This window comes from Strix uralensis, chromosome 6 (assembly GCF_047716275.1).
Source record: "Strix uralensis isolate ZFMK-TIS-50842 chromosome 6, bStrUra1, whole genome shotgun sequence".
In the NCBI taxonomy this organism is placed as follows: Eukaryota; Metazoa; Chordata; class Aves; order Strigiformes; family Strigidae; genus Strix; species Strix uralensis.
This window is the reverse complement of record NC_133977.1, coordinates 33,983,957-33,999,098: the sequence shown is the minus strand read 5'-3', so window position 1 is coordinate 33,999,098 and position 15,142 is coordinate 33,983,957. Positions and strand designations below refer to the sequence as shown.

The 15,142-nt window shown below is 42.4% G+C and overlaps 1 protein-coding gene across 4 annotated transcripts in view; it reads right to left on the bottom strand.

The window, feature by feature from the left end:
- The window catches only part of KALRN (kalirin RhoGEF kinase), a 526,142-nt gene that overhangs the window by 343,863 nt on the left and 167,137 nt on the right, over positions 1–15,142 (bottom strand). For all 4 annotated transcript variants that reach the window (XM_074873623.1, XM_074873625.1, XM_074873626.1 and 1 more), the window contains exon 3: positions 5,490–5,604. In XM_074873623.1, coding sequence (XP_074729724.1) covers positions 5,490–5,604 — 115 coding nt within the window. The remainder of the gene's footprint in view (positions 1–5,489; positions 5,605–15,142) is intronic.

Below are 15,142 nucleotides of genomic sequence, written 5' to 3'. Positions count from 1 at the left end.
CTATTTCTTTTTGTCGCGTTTGCCATATACAGCGAGACCAAATTGTTTCCTGTGCTCAGTGTTGCATACTGGATTGCAGTCACATAACTCTTACTTTCCCTCTCTTTAACCCAAGCATCCCCAACACCTTCAATCTTTTCTCATAACTCCTGCTCCCCATGCTCTGACAGCTCTTGTTGCTCCCTCTACACTTCTAGGAAGTCCACATTTTCTAGCAACTTCTGGTAAACAGGGGAGCTTGCTGGGCTGGCAGCTGTAGATACCGAAGAATTTTGACATCATTTATAACCACTCTCCACTTATCTAGGAATAAAATGTCTCAAAAGGTCATTACCACAGCTGGAAAGAAATCAGAGATCCTCTTTGGAAGAGCTGATCTCCAAGAGGCGAACATGTAACTGTCCTGAGGTGGTCAGTAAAGGGATACAGGAAGCAAAACAGTGATGTGGTCAGAAGCCTTTTAGTAGGACAAGGTAAGACCACCAACTTTTTCCACAGAAGTCCCCCAGTCCTTAACAGATGGTGATAACAACATCACATACCAATACCATGTACAATGCACACTGGATCTGAACTAGCTATCCAGTGGCAAAAGGCTCTTAAATTCACCAGCATTCACATCAGTTATATACTCCTAATGACCTTCTTTCTCCAAAATACACTTACAATTTTTTTTTTTAAATCAAATTATATCTGAAGAAAATACTAAACCTCTATTAGCCTCATTAGCTTCACTTAATTTTTTACTGTGGTATTTTGATAAAAGTGTATGGTGGAATAATTATCTTATAGATGGCACCAGATACTTAGTTACTAAAATTAGTATGAAGTCCCTAGTGTTATTCTTAAAATACATGGTTATTTCTGTAGATCTACAATAGCCTCCAGAAAAAAATTATCCTCAAAAGCTTCTTTTGTGCTAGGATCATGTAACAGAAAGTAGAGCTCTAGGGTTTAATTCCTATCAATCAACAAAATGAGTTTCACACTACTCCCGGCTAGAGGAGCTAATATACACAGTACCACAGGTCATCAGAGAAGAACTTAAAATAAATCCAAGAGTGGGAGAGTATTCCTACATTTTGCCATCGCCTGTATTGTTCTTCCAATTTTATAAAGCCCCAACCGCTGAACTAATTATTAGAGGCACTTAAGTTCTTTTACTGATCCTAGCACCTTTCATTGAACTTGGGCAGCTGTGAGGAGCTGTTCAAACACACAGGGCTGTCCCTTGGAAACATTTTGCTGCTGCTGTCAGCCCTGGATGTCCCCCAGAAGAGAGAAATATTTGAGCAGGTTTTTGAACAGAGGACAAATAAAAAGTAGATGTCTTTAAAAATACAGGCCTCCGAGGCATCTCAGGTTTCCCCCTCTGCAGCGAGCACAGAAGACTGCTTATCTTGGCTCCAAAACAGATTGATGTGTTCAGCCGGAAGATTCACTATAGCTGACAGAGAGCATTTCCTTCATCCTATTGCTTCACCATGCGAGGAGATAACTCAGGCTAATAATATTCTGTCTCCTTTTTATCCTCCTATGGCCTACGCATAACTTAATTCTTAATTCCAAAGGGCTCGCAGAGGAGATTGGCCTGGTGCTAGTTTCATTTATACACATATAAATCAAAACTCAGTCTACCAGAATAGATGGCACTGCACTGGTGTTAAAAAATAAAATCCTCAGTGAGGCCAGAAAATTCCCCCTCAGCTCCCTCGATCATAAACAACATGATATCCTAGATTCAGTCACGCCCCCCAAATTTCTAAACATTGCATCCCATTTAAATTTGCATGTAAATAGGAGCTATCCTGATTCACAAGAAATACAGCTTCGCCTATCCAGAAAGCATTAGCACACATGTAAAACAAGCAGAAAATGGCAGAGCGGTAGAAACCTGGTATCCGTGGCAATTATCTTTACTTCTAATGAATAGTGCCTTCGTTTCTTAGTAACTAATTATAGTGGAACTGTTCAGAGAAAAGGACCTTGTGATATGCCTGAAAGAACCAGTGTACAGCACCGAACCAGGACCACATTTGTCTACAGTGTGAGGTACCCACTTTCAACCTCCTCCTAGTACCCAAGACTGCAGGATCAGGCTTTTGAATCTTCCAGGACCCCTAAGTCACCCCAGGTACTGTGGACTGCAAGGTTACCATTTTGGAATATGAATGAACCGCGTTCTTAGATCTGAAGTCTTAACCCCCAAGCAGTGATCCTCAGCCACGCAGGAAACCCCACTGACTGCAGGCATCTGCCTGACCGCGACTCCCAGCTGCATGAAAGCACTCACTATTCCGCTCTAACTCAAACACACATTGCTGCTTTCAGAAAACCCACATTATTATTCTGGTTTTGAAGAAGGAATTGCGGAAAGCTGAATCAGAAACTTTGAAAACTGCTGGCAAGACCCCAGTTTCACTTACCCTAATCTATCATCATATTTCATCACCAATCTCATACCTGCCCAAAACTCCCAGCAATGCACTGCCTCTGCCCCCTCCATTAAGATATAAAACAGGGGTTAAGTGACAGATAGTATCAATGTGGACAGCAATCTGTCTCACTCAGAAACCACTGCACTGGGAATAAAGAATCATTATACTGGTGTCAATATGATAAATTACAGTCTCTTTTTTTCCTAAAGAAGAATTTCTAGTTTTTCAGCTAGCACAGAAAACTCTCTCCCTTTCAGCACGCTGAACATCAGAGCAGTTTCTCCTGACATCCCGTTCAGAGTCTCTGCTAATGAAAGTGTTTATCTTGGTGGATGGCTGATGCAGTTATTCATTACAACATTCATCTTGGAATAAATATGAACTGGGAGCCAGTGATATGAAGTCAAACTGTTCCTTCCATATATTTGTTTCCAAAGAATAAATAAGTTTGAAAGCTCTGCTGGTTGCCCTTGTGAAAGTGACAAAATGTTTAGGAAAAACGAGTTTTCAGTGTTTTCTTACACCACACAGGTTACACAATCCCACATGCCAAACCCACAAAGTTTGTGGTCACGTTTCCCTCCTATGGTAGTGAGATCACAGCTGTGGTACCAGACAAAACAGGACTAGGAGGAACCTAAAGAAATTACTTTCCGATTCATCATCCCCTCTCCCTATCATTTATACCCATGCCAGAGGTTTGCCTGTAGAGTTATGGAGAAATTTAAAAAGAAATTAAACGACTCATTCTAGTGCTAATGGGAATCCATTAGAAATCTTTTCCTCATGTCCAGCCTAAGTTTCCCCTGCTTCAGTGTAACACTTTTGTTTCTTGTCCTAGCCCTATGAACCCTTCCCTTTTGCAGCATCACAACATGCTTTTGAAGATCCTTCTCACTCTTTTGTTCTCTATGCAGAGCAACCTCTACACTTCTAATCCTTCCTTGACAGGCCGCTTTTTCTAGACCTCTGATCACTCTTGCTGCTTTCTGCTCCACGCCTCTCAATGTGTAATATGCCAGACAGGAGACAGTACTCTGGTTAATGTCTCCACAGAATCAATCTGCAAGGATCCTTGGGAAGCTGGTGAAAGTAATTCATGAATAGCCAGTCCCTCAGTGCTGGGTACATTTTCACAATGGGAGGTTGTACTGCAGAGGAAAGAATGTTCTCTGGTATAACTAGAGAGATGTCCTTCAAAGGCTTCAAACATCACAGTAGAACAAGGCTTTGCAGTGGGGACCAGGAGTGGGAATGCTTTTTTTACTGCTTCTAGAGAGACAAGCAGCTGGGTCTTGTATTAGCTCCTTCAGCATGCACCTCTGTCCCCCAGCTTCTGCATCATCAGAGAAAGATCACTGCTGGGCTGATTCACAGTGAGGCGACCAAAAGCAGCAGCAAAGATTGAGCTAATCAATTTAGTTTTGTGAGAGTGGGGAACAGAAGGGATGTATCTTGCTATTACTGCTGCTTCCATGAGGGAAGAGCAATTAATAGAAAAGGTTGACATGTTAGAAGGTAATTTCTGCTGTGCAATTGCTTGCAACCCCAAGCAGTGTCATATCTTCATACTTGTGACCATGCAAAAAAATGATAAGATGTAAGGGAACAGTTTCATTACTGCAGCAGCTGGAGGGGGATTGCCAAGCCCTGGGACACGCACTCCCAGGGAGTGACCTACTGCTCTCTCAGCCCTGCAGCATGCCCGTAATCTCGCTCACAATGTGGTTGAAAATAGAGCTGGCTAGAGGGAAAAAAGGGGACGGGGTGGGGAGAAACGCAAACCAATTCAGCTTATTAGTAAAACCTTGATGAGCAAAAGGTCAATGCAAAAAAAATGCATCGCCAGAGGACTTGTGAAGTCCAGGAAATGAGCACTGGCAGATCTGGCACATGTGGCTGTCTTTGCCCCTCACTCTCCGCAGCTAAGTGATGAGCCTCCAAACAGCCCTCAACGCTCTTCCATACCAAACTTTGCTCTCTGCACATTGCATGTTTAAGGAACTGAGTGCATTTCCAAGACTTCCAGATGCAGCCAACCCCTCTGCCATTCAAGTGTTAACTTCACAAAAATATGTGCACTGTTTAACAGATCATATCCTGGGTTTAAAAAAGAAGGAGCTCCTGGGTGGCACAGGATGTGTTATTGCAACCCTGAACATCCCTTCTCAGCCCCTCACTTGCCCTGGGATAACTTTCACCTCAATAACTGGTGCAGTAGTTATTGGGTAAGGAGATTTGGCAAGCTGGAAAATAGGGAAAGGAAGCTGGATGAGGGCATACATAGTCTCATACTCTCAGAGGCATTAAACACTGGCTCAGAAATACCTACCTGGGCACTGAGCCCTATAAACTGTCTCCCAAAGCTTGCAAAAACAAACATGCACTGGCAACATAACTTTCCTCCAGCATCCCTGGGAAAGGGATGGGGACCTGCATGTTGGAGGAGGAACATGGGAACTAAGGCAGGGAAAGGTGCTGGTTCACATGCAGAACCATTTGAAATGCCTTTCTTTGAAAGCTTTCCCCTTAGTCCACCCACATTCCTCCCCAAGCCTGGAGAAAGCTCTGGAAAATGCTGGAGCAGGAAGATCTGCCTCCTCACCATGGCACAGGTTCTCTGCCCCAGCAACTACAGTCCCCTACTCCAGCTCTCCTGAACCTCCCACAAGGTATTAAAAAGCAACAGCAGACAGCAGGCTCTCTCCAGCTTGCTATATTTAACTGCAGACGTATAAGCACTCTCCTCCCTTTCCACTCCTCTAGAAGAACCACACAGAAACATGGGGAATGAGAGCTGCTCCTTGTTGCTGTCGCGAGCCTGAAGCCTGGGTTTGCTTGCACTGCCTCCGCTCTGGGGCTCCTGCGTTGCCGTGTGTGCGATAAAAAGCATCACAATATACACAGGAGGAGGAAGGGAACACTTTTGTTTCTCCATCCCAAGAACTGAAGTTACTAAATGTTAATACTTGGAAATCAGCAACTGCCAAGAACAAGTTCCCCACCCACCCTTCCACCCTAAGCTTTGAAGTGTTTTCTTTCTAGTTTTACCTTGGCACGCTGGCCAAATAAGTCACAAGTTTCCGAAGGTCTTCCTGCCTTATTCTGTCGTGATTGCTGCGGGCTGGGAAGGTCAAGACAGGACCACCTCGTTTATCACGGCCACCTGTGGAAAATAAAGGATTGTTAGAAAATCAGACAGGAAGCACATGTCAAAAAAACTATGTGCACTGAATTGATAAACATAAATTACGGCACATTCAAGAGCCCATACACTCTTTGCAGCTTTCAGGCTTGCTTAATTGAGGAAGACATGCTTGCATTTGCTGGAGCTCCAAAGGGAGGAAATAAAAAAAAAATAAATTAAAAAAAAACCCACACAAGGAAAATTGCTACTAGCATTTCTTCAGACTTTCACCTAATCCCATCAAATCTGATATAACTGTCAATCCAAGCAGGCAATGCTAATGAAATCCTACTGTGGGGATAGTTTTAAACTGGTCAGCACCAAGAAAGTGAAAGTATTTTTCACTGTGACACAGCACATTACATCGTTCATTGCCAGACAGTTTACAACGTTCCACCCGATAGGAGTGATGTATTCCAGTAATGTTTATGCAGTAAAATGTTCTAATCTATCTGGCAATTTGTTAGAAATTGAGATTTTGATTAGAAGTTCATGACTCCCATGCTTCCTATTTAGAGAGTGTTGTTGGCAATTGGAATGATTTTTGGTTTGTTTTTTTCCTGTAGCTTTCCTGTCTTAAAATCCACTCCTTTTAAACTGCCAGTGTCTGGCACTTCATCTTTTACAGCAATTGTCAAAAGGCTTAGCCATAAAGGAATGACTCTATCCTGAATTATACAATCACAGATACAGGGGTGAATACAATCTATTCTACAGCACCTTATTTTATCCTCTGCCGTGAATAAAGTTTAATAAGCTTGAAACTGGAATCTAGTGCCTCACTCAATGTTTAGTTCTTTCTTCACATATTATCACAGGATTTTTTCAGGAACTGTGTGTTGTTAGACACATGTTTGCATTGTTATCTAGGAATAGAAGTAATAGTAAAACTACAGTTCAAAAAGCTAGCACAGAACTGCAAGGACCTTGTAAATAAGCTGTAAAAATGCAGATGACTTTGTGCTTTTCAGTGGAAAGTATAATCCCTTTAACAGAACTCTCAATTCTGAGAAAAGAAAAGTCACATGCTTCTCTGAACTAATTTACCTGGCCAACAAGAAGCAGCTACACAAGAACATGCACACTTCCAGCACTGATCTGTGCTGCATTATCTCGTGCAGAGCACAGGACGCCCACGCTCTGTGAGGCCATGAATTCCATAATGTCCTAAACACCCTAATTCAGTAGGAAGAGTCCTAAGAAGCTCTGCTGGGGTACATGTGGAATAGAAAAACTGTCCTGCCTAACTTCCACACAAATATCTGTGCCTGATGTTTGCCCTTGGCTTCACACCATGAAGGTGAGGAAGGTCCATGGGAGTTCAGTGCCACCTTGGCTGATCCATGCCTCTGCCACATAGCATAAGGATGGGGGTGTAATGTAACAAGGATTCAGTTTACAAGGAAATAAGCTAATTTCTATTTTCAGACCTATATACATATATATGTATAAAAAAAATTCCTCATTTTAAGCACATTCTCCCTTCGTTGAGATTATTTCACACACCGTAACAATGCCAAAACCATTATATCATGCATGATGTGTCCAACAGAAAAGCAAGCCAGCCTATAGAATGGCAAACCAATGTAGTAACTAAAGCTGGAGGGAAATATTTTTTCAACACGGGAAGCTTTTCAAGGTTTTGAAAAATTTCCCGTCATATCAAGATGTAACCAAGGCTTTCAAAAGCTTCCAGATATTCACTGAAGCAGAGACCTGAACTTGAATTACATCCCAGAAGAACATGCTACCCACTACTCAGTCATACTCCCTCTCCTTCTCCATTCCCAGTTATTTAAATATTTCTACAAAGTGGAAAAGCACTAAGAGATGAGATCAGGAGACATCCAAGCCCACAGTTGTAATCCTCTCCCAGGATATGAAACATTCAGGAAGGGCCATGAGCTTCCCACAGCCCAGCAGCCCTGATCGCTCTGATGCTGCCCATTCACCTGAGCTTTATAAACCAAAAATTGTGTTTCTAGCCAGGGACCCCTTTCCCACCTACAGTTCCACCAAAGTAAGCTCTGGGGGGGAAAAAAAAAATAAAAAAACCTCAAAAAATCTAAATTTTGGTAGGCTGAAAAAGATAAATCAGAAAATTCTTGACCCTTTTAATAACACAAGGAATTCAGCTACAGAAGAGGAAACAGGGTTCAGAACATTCCTGTCCTGTCTTTGCTTCAGGCTAAAAACTGTCCCTAACAGTTCATCTAAACTGTCCTCAGAGGAGCAGGATAAATAAAGCTCTAACACAGAGTCAGAAGTTCCCAGGACAGACCAGAGAAAATGGGTTAATTCTCATTGGAGGAGGAAGGTTACGTGATGACCCAGTTGGAGGTTTCTGGATGACAGACGGATAAATAAGTGCCTGGACCAATTCCTTCTAGTCCTATGGCACAGAAGAACAAGGAGACATGGGGCAAATCTCAAGAAATGTGAGGTTTAGAAACAGATGTTTCTCATTTGTGATAAAAGTACTGCTCTATGCTTTGAGCAATAGGGTGAAATTATTATTACAAGTGCATTGTACATACTAAAATCCTTCACTTGTTTCCAAATCATTCATGAGAAAACCCTAATTTTTATGAATGCCTGCATAATTTACAATTTTATGAAGAGCCTGTATGAAGAAACGTCAGGTTTCTTCCAGAACAAACCACGGTATGTTTAATTCACCGTAAGACTTGCAGAGTTCAGTAACTGTGGTTTACTCTCTTAAATACTAATAATATGTAGCTTTTCCATTGCACTTTCTAACCACAAGTCTCAGCTTTTCTAGGCAGACTAAATGGGATATTACCACCATCGAACTTCAGACACCTAACATGTCTATATTAGGACCCTGATCTCCTCTAATGGAGCCTCCAGACAGGTAGCAACAGCCACAAGAAGAGAAGAAAATCTTTTGGCATTGACTGTACAGTGAGCCTATACTGTTCCTTTTCTTTATTATTATCTTCTTTTTTACTGAGGGGAACAGTGAGGTACAGAGAGGGGAAGAAATTCAGCCCTGATCACACAGGAAGTCAAGAAGAACCAGGAGTAGAAATGAGATTTTCTGACTCTTAGTCCGCTGTATTAGAGCTTCATAGCGCTTAGGCTAAAAGTTAGCAATGAAAAACATTACAGAAACTCTGTCTCTGCTTGTTAGTAATCCACCCAAGGAGGCTAATCTTGCTCCGAGTCAGCCATGATCTCAACACCAATTTTACATGCACAGTCTCTTCAGAGAATACCACCCAGCGTATTGTTTTAAAAAAAAATTAAAAATGGAAGGAAGAGTCTCAATTGCTCTAATCAATATGTCCCATCTCCTGCCTCCCACTGAGCTCACAGACATGGGATGCAATAATCAAACATGTCATTAGGTTTGCTAATTACAGTTATTAAATGCTAAAACAAACAGCTGATAATTTCTAATTGTTTTTCAAGGTGGGTTTTCATGGGCTTTGCTCTGATTTAGAGAGGCAAACAGATGGTCTAGTTATTAGCGCTCTGGAAAAAGAAGTCAGAAAAACACATGTTCTTAAGGGCACAAAGTACACTGAGAACAAATATTTAGCCATATATGTCTTGCATTCCTCCTACAAAATCCTTTGGTATGGCCAAAATGTTGATGGCCTTACCTGTCAGTGGCTTGCTTGCCGGTTCTTCCCATCTCCCTTTCTTCTAGTCTATACAGAAGCCATTGCTAAATTCAACATTTGTTCCCAGAAGTAAGTTTACATCATTTTTCCTCCACAAATCACACAGGGGATATTGCAGTGATGGCACAAGGAATCAGGATGCATAGCACATTAAAAAAAATAGTTAAGGAAACCTCAAAAAACCTGCATGGAAACAGTCAGCGACTTTCTGATGACCACTTTTCTGGTAAAGCCTGCAACCAAGACAAAAGAAACTCCAGCCATAAGATCCCTGTCCTGGCAACTGCCTGAACTGACATCTTAATCCTCTCAGTTGTGGGCCCAAATGTTTCTGCCTATGCTGGCTCCAACTGCCCACAGGTAAATCAAGATGTTGGCCAACCCAGAGTGTTATTAAAAGTGAACTCTGTACGGGCCTTCCCAATTTCAAGTCCTGAGGCACACCCATTCCTAATAATATACAAAAAGCTGAAGTTCCATCTTTGTATAATCCTGTTTAGGACAGGAAATTATCAGTTTCCTTTAATGCAGACTTCTTGTATACAACAGATTATTTCTGTCGAGCTCTGTTTTCAAGTTGCATCTCTCCAGTTCTATCATCAATTCTACTATGATAGATACTACCTGCTTGCATTTATCTATATTTAAGGGATTCAAACCCTCTTGCTTCCTTTTACACTCTCTTTATAAGCATGAATTCACAAGGATTAACCACAGACACAGACAAATGTTCACACATGTAAAGGCTCCTAAGTACCTCATCTAAGGTCCATCAGTAACAGAGACAGGAGTAGTACACTGTCTCTGGCCTCCATTCAGATGTCTACTGCAGTTCACATGAATACACTGCTTCATCTGACCCCTGCAGATCATAAGCTGATCAATCTTGATGTTGCAGACTCTGCTGAGACTGTAAGTGAGTTTCCAGAGGAGCTGAAATACTCCTCAAAAGGTATTTCAGTCCAAAATATGGTAAGAAAATGAATGATAATGAAGAGAACTAGAAGAAAGAACGAGCTCAGCTGATGTCAGGCGCCTCAATAAAATGACAAACAATATGCTCTGGTTTTCTAAATCTAACTGACAGACTTCCTAGGAAAGCAAAGTATGAAGGAATTGGTATCCAGAGTCTTAAAATAACATTTCTTTCCCTGCCATGGCTGAGCTCTGTGAATCTGCTTGCTACCAGACCTCCTGTGACCATACCTCTGCACTAAAGCTCCTCCAGTTTCAAGAGGGACTCATCTGTTGTAAGGGTCATATATAGGGTTATCTGTATGACCACCCCCAACCCCAAATTGGTTCCAAAGCAGGTGATTCTAGTGCAACAGTGATGGAAATTTAAGCTCCCATAACAAGCTCACCTGCAAATTAACACAGCTGCAATGCAGTCACCAGGGCCTGATCCTCCAGTGTGTTGCTCTCTGCAGCATCCCATATCCCAGAGTCAATTGCCTGAATCAAATCCTAATGGCCAACATTTGCAACATTACATTCAGGGTTAATGACTCCAAAAACAAGGCCTTATGTTCCCACTACAAGATCCGTTGGCAGAGCAGATCAGAGGCTGTAGATGGGATGCTCATGCAGCCACTGGAGGATCCCATTTCCCACCAGGTAGATTTGTTCCACAATCACCCAGAGCCACTGCATGGATTTGAAGAGACCACCTGTTGTGGCTGTAATACACCCTTGCTGACTTATGCAAGTATTTTGGGGTACTTCTTTAATTTTAAATGTTTACTTGCCAACAGGCCACTGGGAAAACTCTCATTTTCCATGGAGAAAGTTATTGCTGCAGCAAAGCAAAACTAAGGACAAGTGAGACTCATTAAAACAAAGGAAAAGCTTCTTTGTGTGGAAGGCAAAACTTCCAGAGAGAGTCCCGAGGAGTCCATTTCTTCCTCTGGAAGAAGCTGGTTTGCTGTAAAGTAACAAGAGAGCACCAGTACCCTCCTTGTCAACACTGACCCTTACTCACACCTGTGCAAACTTCACTGCCTTTTGCCCCAACTGCAAATTAGTTTTTTTGATCTCGCCTCCTCTATCACAGATGTACGGGAATAGCTGTATATATTTAAAAACAACAGAAAAACTGAGCAAAATAAACCCCAAATCTTCTAAAACAAAACACCCCACTGCAAACTCTCTTGCCCCTGGAGAAGAGGCAGGACCAAAACAGCATGTGACGATGCCAGTCATGCTGCTGCTGGTGGTACTGACAGGCCCTCCAAACTCACACCCCTGGGCATAACATTAGAAGCTGTACAGACTAAGGAGAAACAAAGAGAGGCCATATTCACCCTGATCACACACTGTTTGCCTTCCTCATTTGAGATAAGCACAGAGAAACAGCAATGGCAAAGTTTCTGCTGTTCATCAGCAAAGTGAAATATGTGATAAACTGATTTAATATAACTGGCTGATCAGGTTTGCCACGTCCCCAGCAGGTAAGTCCTCGACAGCTACAGCCAAGTAAAGGATCCTGCAAATTAATGAAAGTTCAAGAGAGAGTTCAAGCGAATGGACTTACATAATTGCTATTAGGAAGTCTTTTACCCTTCTGGTTTTAAGCCTAGTCCTGGGAAACACTGGCAGAAGAAAATGTTTCTGAAATTGCACATTCCAGCACAGTATTTCTATTTCAAATAGCCTATATTTTCCCACAAAGAGAAGTATTAAATAAAACCAACCACTGCTAATACAGAGAGGATGAGCAGTTGTAAATTTCAGTGTTTCTTGTCAGTTAAGATTGATTCTTTAGAAAAAAAACATAAGCCCACAAACCAAAGTGCTTTCACAGAAATAAGGAAGTTTTCAGAGGTGACAATTCTCATTAGTGGGACAGAAGAGCACAGCTTACTGCAAAATGACCAAAATGGTTGGTTGTTATCATGTTAATTATCTCAGGTGCTACAGTCACCTCCCTGGGTCCTTATATCGATTTATAAGCTACCAGCCTTGATTTCTATGTAAGGACAACTCTCGACTGCCTGTGTAAATGAAGATGAGACCTTTGCTGAGATACATATGGAGCTCACTGTGTCTTTGAGGATGAGAAAATCCTGTGAGCTGGATCAGGATGGGATGTATACACACCTTCTGGCTTCACAGGCTCAGTTCCTTCCTCTTATTGTTGTTTTGAAAGTCCCTATAATTAATTGAGAAGCTATACCTATGTGACAGGATGCAGGGACCCACCAACCAGGAGGTGGTCAGTCCAGCATGTTTGGATGACACCCACAAGTTCTTAAGAATCTTTTCAGATAGAAGTTTTGATTGGGTTGATTTTTTGCCCAGTTTTGTAAAGCACTTGAACCTTTCTGCCTCTCCACAAGGCAGCACAGGTTGCATCACTACTCTCGCACATGTTAATTAAGGAAGTACATAAAGGAGAAATCTCCTGCTTTAAGGAGATATTGGTGGATCTTGGCAAGCTGCTGGTGTCCGAGCGCCAGGACAGTAAGTGCTGGCAGTGACTAGGCATTCTCCACAAAAATGGTTTAATTTAGTCCATGGCTACAGTTAAAATGTATGGAAAGAAATACACAACTGATTCTGAACACTACATTTACAATCTGTAAATGAAATCAGAAATCCCAGGAAGCATTTTGATTTCTGCATTAGCCTTAGAGTCCTGATGAGGATATCTAAACAGCCCCTATAGGTAAAGGCTCTTCCCTATCCTCAAAAATGCCCTAACACTCTCGAAAAACAAAAAGAAAACAAACAAACAAAACCCAAACAAACAAACCCAAACAAAACCAAAAATACCATCAGACTCAGACCTCATCAAAAGACCTGGAAACTCTACAGTCTAAACTTCCTTGTTTTCTTCTTCAAAGAAAAATCTGCATCAATGCAGCAGCAAATTCTAGATGAAAGTGTGATGGCCCAAACCCACTAGGAAAATGCAACAGTCAAACAATGCTATGTTTTTCTAATAGCATATTTCCTCTTTTTGAAATTTCTGTTGATTCAAACTACATCAGGGAATGGTATAAAATGGAAGACATTTTTCTGTAACAAAATATAGAAGAATTGTTGATATTTCATTTGAAATTTCCATTCCAGAGGAAGAGAAGAATGGAAACTTTTAATTTAAATCAAAACATTTTGTCCAAATGCAAAATGTTTACACCATTCGAAAATTAAATATTTTGGCTAGTTCTATTCCCAACCCAATATAAATTTCAGTGTCTACAAATCAGCGTTTGAGACCCCCTGAAATCTGTATCTGAACTCTTCCAGTGCCCAGAGGGCCCTGGGGTCTCATTTCAACACTTTCTCTGAAAAATAAAGTGCATCCATCATGGAAAAAGAAAAAACATGCCCCTCCACATGTGCTCCCGTGTACCTCTGGCACTAAGTGACCTGTGGTGTCTTTGGACAAGTTTTTGGGAAGGTCGGTGTCTTCTCCTCTGAGCCTTCCTCTTTGATTCATCCTGCTGGCCTAAATTTAGTGAAACCTAACTCCAAACTTGTCCTTTCATCTGTTCTATTTACACTGAAATTCCTCCTCTGAAAGACCTTTTGGGAAATCTCTCTCTGTTTTTCCTTCAGGCTCTCAGCCAGGCTCAGACATCACTGTGACTCAGCTCATGAGGCTGTTCCCGAGACATGTAGTGTTGGGGACAGTGGGTTTCTGAAAGATGGAGATGGCCGAACTGTTCCACCTCTCCCTGCCCCATGCCTTTTGGTGCCCAAAGTTCACAGAAGAACCTGCTGCTTTGCTGAACATACGTTGGGAGCTCTGCTTGTCACAGCTGCAGCAGCTCACCGGCTTATTACACCCTTCTGCCTTTTGCTGTTGATTCTTCTGTGCTCAACCACCCTCTCAGAAACCTGGCCAGCCTCCTCCTTTGTACTCCTGCCTCAGCAGATAAGCAGACCATACCTGGGTGACAGGCGGCAGCCCACGCACTGCCACTCTTCTAAGCCCTCCAGGGAATAGGAAGTGCTGGGAAGGATCTTGAGAAACTCTTCTGGGTGGGATGCAGGGAAAGGCCAAATGCTTTCAGCAAGACCCACGGCATTAGTCAACTAACAAGCTTTTCATAGCCTAAGTGTACGAAAAGCTCCATGCACGGGAAGGGAACATGGTAACACACTCCCCTCCCTCTCCTGAGAGCCTCACACGCTTCCTCCCATATTGCACTGATCAATAGAAAATCTCCTATAAATACAATCAAGCAGCTGAACAACATCCCAAGTTAACCCACTCTTCTAAAACAGCATCTGTGTTTCCTAGCAAAGACTATAAGCCCAGCTTCCAAAATATTTCACCACCTCTCACTGAAAAAAAACACCTAAAATAATCTACAACCTGTTTTATTTCCTCTCCTCTGTGCTCATCTCCTTCTCAGAATACAAAAACCAGTCTCTGGCCTGTAGCTCGCTCTCTAATCGTTCCCAAAGCCATTCCATTGCTGGAAGCAACACAGTGAACAACCCAGGCAAAGCCAAGATTTTATTAGGGCTTAGGCAACAAGCAGGTGGCCAAAGCCTCCTCCCTGCCAACTCCCTGCTTAATCTGCTTCCACGAGGTCAGTGATGGAAGCAATCAGACAGCGATGGCCAGGATGCACCGTGCCCCCGACTGATCAGGCCACCTCTCTGCTTATGAAGTGCTGGAATAGGATTTTCAGGTGCTGTTTAGACAGACATACACATGAACTTTGCTTGAGTTCAGTCTAGCTCATACATGAGATCACTGGAAGAAATCAAGAACCAGTTCCAGGAAATAATCCCAACATTATTCGCCACTCAACTCTCCCGCGGTGTAGGGATGCGGATGCAGAGTCCTGCGCCTGCTGCTCGCTGCTGGCTGAGCCACCGCAGGGAAGAGCCAGGCACAGAGCCCCAGA